The sequence below is a fragment of the Protopterus annectens genome, chromosome 9.part0, assembly GCF_019279795.1.
Source record: "Protopterus annectens isolate FY-2018-M chromosome 9.part0, PAN1.0, whole genome shotgun sequence".
In the NCBI taxonomy this organism is placed as follows: Eukaryota; Metazoa; Chordata; order Ceratodontiformes; family Protopteridae; genus Protopterus; species Protopterus annectens.
The window spans coordinates 305,641,775-305,652,085 of record NC_056743.1 but is presented as its reverse complement, the minus strand read 5'-3'; the positions used below and the strand labels follow the sequence as shown (position 1 = coordinate 305,652,085).

General features: G+C 34.1%; 1 protein-coding gene across 1 annotated transcript in view; it reads right to left on the bottom strand.

The window, feature by feature from the left end:
* TSPAN4 (tetraspanin 4) overlaps positions 1–10,311 on the bottom strand; it is a 1,260,229-nt gene that overhangs the window by 876,334 nt on the left and 373,584 nt on the right. Inside the window, exon 3 of the mRNA XM_044082887.1 lies at positions 180–254. Within this exon, the coding sequence (XP_043938822.1) occupies positions 180–254 (75 nt within the window). The remainder of the gene's footprint in view (positions 1–179; positions 255–10,311) is intronic.

Sequence of the window (10,311 nt, the reverse complement as noted above, 5' to 3'; positions counted from 1 at the left end):
TTCCAATCCAGACCGCGAATACAGTGTTTGAAAACGCCATTACTATGGCAACAATTTCATTGTGTGTACATGTTCCACAGAAATCACAGAATGCTCTATATACTTTTGAAGAGATTTGCACTAATTGTGGGGGGACAGGCTGTGAGGTTCATGCAGTAAATAAAAAAGGTCCGACTTACCTGATCTGTGTAGGCAAAGAACAGAATTGTGGCAATAAGCTCCATTAGAAATATGACGATCAGCAGGATGAAGAACTGTAGGAAATATGGAAAAAGCAGGATAGCGTTAACATGATTTTATACTCAGACATAGCACGTTACTGTCACTCTGTAAATAGCTATCCATGTATTCAAAGATGTGCAGGTCTGAAATTCATGGACTTCTGCAGATTATTAAAAAAACTGTATTTAAAAAATACAACCATAGTTAATGAAGTGAAGTTTCTTATGAGCTTTCAGCAATACTATCTATCTTATTGGTTATTTTGAAAATCAGCTCACATTCTTATTTATTTAAAAGTTGTTTTAACAAGGACAACATAAACCAAACTTTCATGGACAACATGTCCTAAAAAGCCTGCCTTGCTTGTGGTTTCCTCTGTCTCAGAATTTCCAATGCAAGGAAATTATTCGATTCTCACAGATGGATGTTCTGTAAGTGTTGGGTTGAGCTGTTTGTTATGCCTTCCAAATAACAAAGTAAAACTTTATCACATGTTAGATATGTATATGTTTAAAATCCAGTACTTAGACCATTGATAACACTTGTGTTGTTGTTGTTTCATGAGTGGTTTGACTGGAATAATATGTTCACTTTACTGAAAAACTGGTAGTTTATTACTAACTGTACTACTGATTTTACAACAGAAATAAAATAGTTTCAGGTAATGATTAGTAACTCATACCAATCACATTAAAGCAAATAAACAAACCTGTCCAAAAACTGAATAATAATAATTTCAAACGTTTAAATCATTTTTTGTTAAGGATTCACATTTTATGTCTAAAACTAAATAAGTGCATGTGACTATTCCAGTCATTTGAGTTATTTTTCTATATTTAAAAATTACTGCCAGAAATGCTCTTATTAAGGCTTTTCCCAAAGTAATATTCATAGCTATAACTGAGTTATTTCTGCAGCTTTTCCCTAATTAGCTAAAATGGGATGTCATTGCATTTGATAACTGTACTCTGATAGCCACTCAGCGGTTACCATTTGAAATGTTAGGACCTGCTATAATAAGTCCTATAATGCAGAGAGAGAATGGTTGAAAAAATGGACTTGTTTGAATCTTGAGGTGGCCATCTCTTGGAATATTCATTTTTCTCAAAGGTACGGCAATCTCAAAGTTAGTATATAGAAGTTTGGGGAGTGTCCCCTGCCAGAAAAAGGTTTAAAGGAGAAAACCAATCTTCAAGATTTGTTGTTCTAATTTAATTTCCTTTTTTTGTTTTCCGGCATGTCCAACATTTTGATGGCGAGCTCTTTTCAATGTCATATGCACAAACTCACTTGCATTACAGCCATATTCCAGAAGAAATATGGATCTATCCAGTTGTAAAGAACCCATGCATTCTTTCTACTTTATTGGTAGGGTTCCCTCAGGGATGGTCATTAAACAGCGAAGTTAGTAGCAAAGACAATATGAACAATATAAATCTGCATTAATTGGATACGTATTATGCTTGTTAGCCTACTATGATATGATTTTTAGTGAGCATGTTTTTAATAATCCCACATTAGAATTTTCCAGAATTTTCCATTTAAGCTGTAAAAATATATGAGACAAACATATTTTACAAAGCAACTGCAGATCTCTGACCTTTTTAATTATAGTCTATGTACTTGTGTTGCAGACTTTAAGACAGAATGTACTGCAGATAAATAGAAGTTGTAGATGCACTGAAAGGCAAAAATATGTTGTGTTCTAATGTTCCAGGCAACTGAGGAAACTACATGATAATTTAGTGTCAAGTCGGCAGTCACAAGATTCCAGAAAGTACTAGCTCAAACTATTGTGTGTCAGCAGATATTACTGGTCTGTGAAAACCATGACATATACTTAGTTAACTGACCCCCCTGATTTACAGTTAGGACTCAGGTTTGATATCCAATGCTTAAACTGATTAATCGATGCCACAGGATTCAAGTTACCAACTTGAACCTGGTTTGATTGGATTTATTTATTGCACTAATTGCTTGATAAAGAGACTGCATTGACCAAGCACATGCTACTTCTGTATGTAGTTAAATGGGGGTCCATCATATAGTTGGCAAGATAAATTTGTAAGTAACCAATTTTATGTTTTGTTAAAGTTTTTTTTTTTTTTTTTTTTTTTAATTAAACTGCTGTTAGTTACAGCTTGGTGTCTCATCTCATTCATCCACCTGTATAATGGATTGCCATTTAACCTCAGTATAAAAATAAGAAACAATCACACCAGTCTTTCTGTTTGAGCTCTATAGGTGATCTGTCAGTAATGTAATTCTTCACGAGTGTGAATGAAAGACGAGAGGGAATCATGGGATTTATGAGTATATACGTCTTTCCCATCTCAGAGTCCAATATTTAAAATCTATGGAGGCTATCTACAGTACTTATATTTACAGAATCCTAAGTCTGAGAGAAGTACTAGAGATAATGTATGCTTTTTGAACTAGTTGTTACACATAGACACACACATACACACACACACACACACACACACACACACACACACACACACACACATATATGCAAAATCTGACCATCAGAGTGTTAATTGGCCAGCCTTTTTAACACAAGAAGTGGATTCCCAAATTATTCCTCTCGACTTCTGAAAGTGATTTATGACTGACTTCTTGAATGTTCCAGAAGGCTAACAGAATGTAAGTCCTTCTTTAATTTATACGGACTTCAAATGTTTTCCTTAGGAGAGAGAAACTATTGGAGTTTTGACATCATTAGTTCTATATTTTCTACACCATCTTTCTAGATCCCCAAAATAAATTAAATTATTCTGCTATCACCTGGATGGGCCTTAGAAGTACCTTGTCTCCACGACAGTGCAGAATTGAAATAAATAGAACAAAATCCCAATGCAGAAATACATCTTGCAAAAGAAGTGTAACAAATGGGGAGGGACTTCAAATTTCAAGGCTGACTAGCTTTAAGGATTTTGAGAAAGGGATAAGCTTAGAAACTGTGCTTCAGAACAGGGTTTATAATACCAACTTTGTGTTACAGCATCTTCAATTATATCATGCAAAAACAGTCATTTTGCACAAAGTTTAAACTTGGAATTGAAACTGCTAGGTAGAGAAGGAGGTAAACAAGCAAAGTACATTTTAGCTTGCCCTATTTTTTACAAACACTGGCTAATCCTAGTAAACAAGTAATTACTAAAAACTGGAAAATTATCTACAGAAACAGAGTTAAACAAGATTCTGAGAGTGAGTATGGTATAGTTAAGAGAAATAAACATTTAAAAGGTATCTCGGAATTGATCCATATGAGATGAGTATAAGCAATTGTTTTGGTACATTTTCCTGTGGCTTTTGCAAAGTGCAAAGAATAATTAAGCAAAGCAAGAATATATTGTTAAAAGGAACAGACAGACGTTTTGCCATTGTATGTTTATCTAAACTTCTAAAACAATGGTGTCTTTAGCTCTATGTGTCACATATGGTTCATTTTTCATTGATAAAAAAGAGAGACTGTTCTTCGTAGGACTTAAACACCTGAATAAGTCAAACACAAAGTCATTTCTATTGCCTTGTATTCAAGTAATTGTTTAATTTTTATAAAGTTCACTTTCTTTATTATGGGCTCAGTAGAAGAAAATATTTCAAGGCAGACACATGAATTCCCTCTTAAAACAGAAACAATTAATGTAACAGGTAAATCAAGTACTGAATATTAAATGTTTAACTAAGAGATGTCAGGTGAATTTTAGTGGCTGTTTAATAGTAAAACAATACTTTTATTTGATTTTCTTTGAAGAAGCCTTATACCAAAGATGAAAACACTAGCAAATTCATTCTTTGGTGCACTGTTGTATATGCTTTTTATTTTTCAATATGGAGACCAACAGTGGCTCACCAAAGATATTGATATTCAAAGTAAATAATTTTATTGAGCAACAATGATAATGAAATACACAGCTCTTCTACCTTTGTATATCCACCAGTGGATGTTTGTCTAATAGGCAGAGTAGGCACCACATCTAGTTCTGATTCTTTATATTGACATTACATTTTATGTAATATTCATCTCAAAGCACTAGGAGTGCTGTGAAAAATGAATAGTTGAATGATTTCTCTTCTTTCACTCAACTTCCATGTACATTTGTTTAATTTCTTTGTCTTCTAACTACCTCTGTATATCTCTCTTTTTATCAGAGTTCACTGATTTTTTAAATACATAAACCATTCACAAAAGCAACCAATACAAAATCAGAAGGAAATTTTAAGGCATGCTTTCCAGAAACAAAATAATCAGAAAACAAAATAAATCTTATAAAGACTACAAAATATTTCTAAATGGGTTTGATACTTTTTTTTTCTAGTCAGGAAACAATTGACTTTTAACAATGGCATGCTGATCTAGCTACACTTTGGTTCTTGGCTTGTAAATCATCTCAGAAAGATGTGTATTATAGTAAACTCACAGCATATTATTCTTACTGGAGTCAGAGCCCTTCCATGATTGTTAGAATTGTCAATTTTGCGATGCTATAAAATAAGATATCACATTTATACATCATGTTACAAACAGAGAATTTATTTTTAAAGCTTTAGCAACATGTTATACTCAAAATATTGTTTATTTTGTCAGCTGTGTTAAATGTACTAGGTTTTACATAGGTAAATCTAAGTGTAAGTTAAAATAAACGGATATGCTCACATTTTTCAGAAATACATAGAAGTTTTAAAACCAATGCTTTGTATAAGCATATTGAATCAATGGGAAAAGAACACATGTTTAAATTTAGGGTAATTCAAAATATGTTTAAAAGCTAATGTGGAGTTGATTTAGCACTTTTAACTGAATTAAAAGAATATAAATGGATATATTTTTTAGAGCTGATCACACACCAGGTTTGAATGTGATGAATACTGTTAAAGCAGTACTGAAATATGAACAATACATGTTTTAAATGTCTAGGCTATGTAGGAATAATGCATGTGTGACACAACCTGTTACATTTTTATTTGCTTTTATTTTCATATAAATGATAACTAAGTTTGTGAGATGCACTGCATTGAGAAAGAGTTTTATACTTGAAAGCTTTGCACATTAAAATGTCTATCTTTATTTGACAGTCAGAGTTCACTGTTTTATTATTGTACATTTAAAAAATCAGTGCGGCATCAAAAAATGTACATTTACCCCATCCATGTGCCAGGAAAGTAGTGTTTTTTTACATTCAATTTTCCTGCATTGCAATCACTATTGAACAAAACTTTGTAAAACTAATATTCAGCAAGGGTCTGTTTGCAAAAGTCCAGCTATAATCTCTTAACCAATAACATCCAAATTACTCATGGCTCATTCTAATCTGTAAAACCACAATCAATGCTTCAAAGCTATTGATCTCGGTGGACTTGCGACAAAATATTAATACCACCTCATAGAAACTCTACTGCATTAACTGTAGAAGGTTTCTAAGAAGGATTCTCCATTTATTCTGATCACCTTCCTGGAAAACAGTTTGTACAATAAATAGTTTATCTCAAAAGTGGAAAAAACCCTATGGCATATAGTTTCTATAAATTTGCCATCTTTTTTTAATGGATATGAAAAATATGCAAACTTCTACTTATATCTTCCATTATACATTTAGACTATGGATGCAGGGAAGCACAGCACAGTACAAAGCGCATATCTCATGCCAGTGGATTAGTTCAGCGCATACTATTAGCTGTGCTTAGCCTTGATGCACTGAAGGCTTTTAATACTCATATTTAGCTTTATTTTCCCCAGGTTTCATTTCCTGCCAGAGGTATCACAGACTATCCTGGTCATTTATGTAGCTTCCACTTCATATATTAAAATCAATTCATACATCTCTGATGATATTTATTTTAAAACTGGCTTTTAACAAGCTTTTCCACTGTCCCTTTTGTTCTTTATTCAGTAACCACTTAACTAAACTAATCAAGATTTGCTTCCTTTTAACAAAGTCCAACTCAATGGTGATGGACAGGTTGACAGACGAGATTAGACAGGAGTCCCCGTGGACTATGATGTTTGCAGATGACATTGTAATCTGTAGTGAGAGTAGGGAACAGGTGTAGGAGACCCTGGAGAGATGGAGATATGCTCTAGAGAGAAGCGGAATGATGGTCAGCAGGACTAAGACAGAATCTATGTGTGTGAATGAGAAGGAGGATAGAGGAATGGTGAGGATGTAAGGAGTAGAGGTGGCGAAGGTGGATGAGTTTAAATACTTGGGGTCAGTAGTTCAGAGTAACAGTGAGTGTGGAAGAGAGGGGAAGAAGAGAGTACAGGCAGGATGGAGTGGGTGGAGAAGAGTGTCAGGAGTGATTTGTGACAGACGAGTACCTGTAAGAGTGAAAGGGAAGGTCTACAAGAGGGTAGTGAGACTAGCTATGTTATATGGGTTGGAGACAGTGGCATTGACAAAAAGGCAGGAGTTTGAGCTGGATGTGGCAGAGTTAAAGATGTTAAGATTTGCACTGGCTGTGACGAGGGTGGACAGGATTAGGAATAAGTATATTAGAGGGTCAGCCCAGGTTGGAAGGTTTGGAGACAAAGCCAGAGAGGCAAGAAAATCTTGGTTTGGACATGTGCTGAGGAGGGATGCTGAGTATATTGGGAAAAAGATGCTAAGGATGAAGCTACCAGGTAACAGGAAAAGAGGAAGGCCTAAGATAAGGTTTATGGATGTGGTGAGAGAGGACATGCAGGTGGTTGGTGTGACAGAGCAAGATGCAGAGGACAGGAAGAAATGGAAACAGGTGATCCGCTGTGGTGACCCCCTAATGGGAACAGCCAAAAGAAGATGATGATGAACAAAGTCCAACTCAATAAATTTGGACAGTCTGCTGATAATTATCATGGTATTTCAGTAATCCATGAAAGGCACTACTTGAAGTCTGGGACTTGATTTGGAGTGTTAGAAATCTGACATGGTACACAATCAATACATCTGCTTTAAGAATAATCTATCCAGCCTTTATGAATTTGTCTTTGCCACACCAATTTATAATGCTATTCTTTAAAATATCCTTTAGCAAAATTGAGGAGCAGCAGTGCATGGGCAAATTTCCTATTATTATGTGCTGTAACCAAAATAGCCATTAGGTTCCAGGAGAGATACTTACTTATAATGTATCCAGAATGCCGACAGTTGATGTATTCTTTATATAGATTAATAGCACAATGTAAAGGATCCCTGCATATAGCTGCTGGGTTATATCCAACTAGGAAAGGCGCAAGTCAAAAATTGAACAGTGTTGCCAGGTGTTGCAATGAGAATAATTTGAGTGAAGAGAAGGTGATAACTGAAGCAATAAAGGATGGCAGATAAGAAGATGGTTAGCAGTACTAGGGAATGTGAACTGTCTTTCGGCTTTTCCCAGATAGGGGTCACCAAGTAAGGGTTTTATCATGACATTCAACTACTATGTATGGTCCATCATGAAGATATTTACAATATTTACAATGATCACACTTTGTCATTTTAGAATGAAAAGACCTTATCCCACCTGTATTATTTCTTTCAAAAATGTTCTTAAAAATTTCACCTCTGCTATATGCAATCTTTGGTAGTGACCCCAACTTTTGTTTATATTCATTTGTAAAAACTGTTTTCCAATAATCGTTCAAAATACTTCTAAGTGCTGGTGCCTGATGATTGCACCTAATTAACATAGCACCAATTTTGTCATATTTAGTAGTGGAGGTGTTACTAAGGATGGGGGGTGAATTTTCCACGTCTTCCTTCTAGTATTTTATTTTTAACAGTTTCTACTAATTCTATAGGGTAGTTTCTTTCACAAAACATATTCCCTAGTTTTTCTAATTCATTCACAAAAATAGTGTCAAGATAAACAATTCTAGATAAGCACACCACTTGCCCTTTAATTATGTTTCTCTTTTGATAGTAAGGATAACAGCTGTTGTAGTGTACAAGGGAATTTGAGTATGCCTCCTTTCTATAAATATTTGACACATACCTTTTTGAAAGTAATCTTTAGATATTGTCAGATCCAAAAAAAGTGAAGGAATCTATTCTAATATTGATGTAAATTTTAAAAACATTGTAGAACTATTTAATTCTGACAAAAAGTCATCAAAAATGTAATTATTAGTATTAATTAGTATATTATCAAGAAATCTTTAATAATGAAATAATTTGTTAAAATAAGATGAAGAGAATACCTATGTGTGCTCCCAACTTACAAGATCTATGCATATGTGGGGGCACATCTCACCCCAGTTGCAAAACCTGTCACTTGGTGATAAAACACACCATCAAAATACACCTAGTTTTTCTTTAACACCATTTCTAAAAACTCACTTATAATATATATTCAATCATATTCTTTGTTTTACCTGTAAGTAACTGATTGGAAAATGTTGTAATCCAAGGTCATGTGGAATAACAGAATACAAGTTGACATCTATAGCGATAAGGATGGCCTTTTCATTAAATGGAATAGTATTCAATAACTGTAATAAATGTCATGAATCATGTAAAATGCATTTCTAATTTTCCACTAACATTTTACAATTCACTACATAACCAGGGGCTGAGTTTTAAGTTGACATCTATAGCGATAAGGATGGCCTTTTCATTAAATGGGATAGTATTCAATAACTGCAATAAATGCCATGAATCATGTAAAATGCATTTCTAATTTTCCACTAACATTTTACAATTCACTACATAACTAGGGGCTGAGTTTTAAATTTCCCTGTGGATACAATGGGTCTAAGTGAGGGGTTAGGTACATTTTTATGAACTTTTGGTATTCCAAAAATTGCTGGAACTACCGGCTTGTGCACTTTAACAAAATCAAATACTTCTTTTACTATAACCCCTCGAAAAAACTAGATCATGTAGGTAAAAATCTATCTTAGAATATGCTATGTAATTTCATTTTTAGATACCAATTTATATGTTGTGACATCTTACTTGCATAAAGAAAAAAGTCCATAATAACAGTTCCCTCTCCTTTATCTGGTTTCATAACATGAATATCCTTGTTGTCTTTAATCTGAGCAAGTTCTTCCGTTTTTTCAGGCTTTAGATTGTTACAAATAGTATTGTTTTTTTCAGTAATCACCTGAATTTACCTTTACATAAACTGTCAAATACAGAGACTATAGGACCACATGGTGGTACAAAAGTACTTTTTTCTTCTTAATGTAAACGTAATATGGTTAGTAGGAGATTTATTAAAAACAAGGTTATGCTAAGCTGTCTATCAAACAATTTAAAATACAGTAGCACATGTACTATATCGTGTTTAAAAGTAGGGATAATCTTAAATCCCTTCTTAAACAGAGCCGTGTGCTTTCAAATTCAAGATAACTATAATTAAATACTTTAAAACCATCATTAATAATGATTTTAGATGATGAATGTTCAGTAAATATATAATCATTAGAAAAAGTTCCAATCAATTTCTCTTTTTGTTCCACCCATTCCTGGTCTATGTCAGTTGTTTGGGGGATTTATCTGCTGATTCCTAAAAGGGGGACTGTGTAGAACAAGTTTATTAGAAGGCATTCATACAATATTCACTGGTTTATCATTAACAGGATTATCAAATACATCAGTCTCATTTTTAATGAAGGAACTAAAATCAAAATCATAAACTTGTTTTTGTCACTTATCATTATAGGCAGAAAAAAATGATTAACCTGTTTGGATTTCGGGTAAACATGATTTTCATTGTAGTCCTGCTTATCTCTTAACAATCTTTTCTGCTAAATTTGTACTTTTTTACCCTGTTAAAAATATTAGAATTTTCTTGTTTATATGCAGAGAATGAAGGGTCAGTTTCAATACTTGTATTAAGTAGTCATTATCATCTTTCGGCTTTTCCCATTAGGGGTCGCCACAGTGGATCATCTCTTTCCATTTCTTCCTATCCTCTGCATCTTGCTCTGTCACACCAACCGCCTGCATGTCCTCTCTCACCACGTCCATAAACCTTATCTTAGGCCTTCCTCTTTTCCTCTTTCCTGGCAGCTCCATCCTGAGCATCTTTTTCCCAATATACCCATCATCCCTCCTCAGCACATGTCCAAACCCACGCAATCTTGTCTCTCTTGCTTTGTCTCCAATCTGTCCA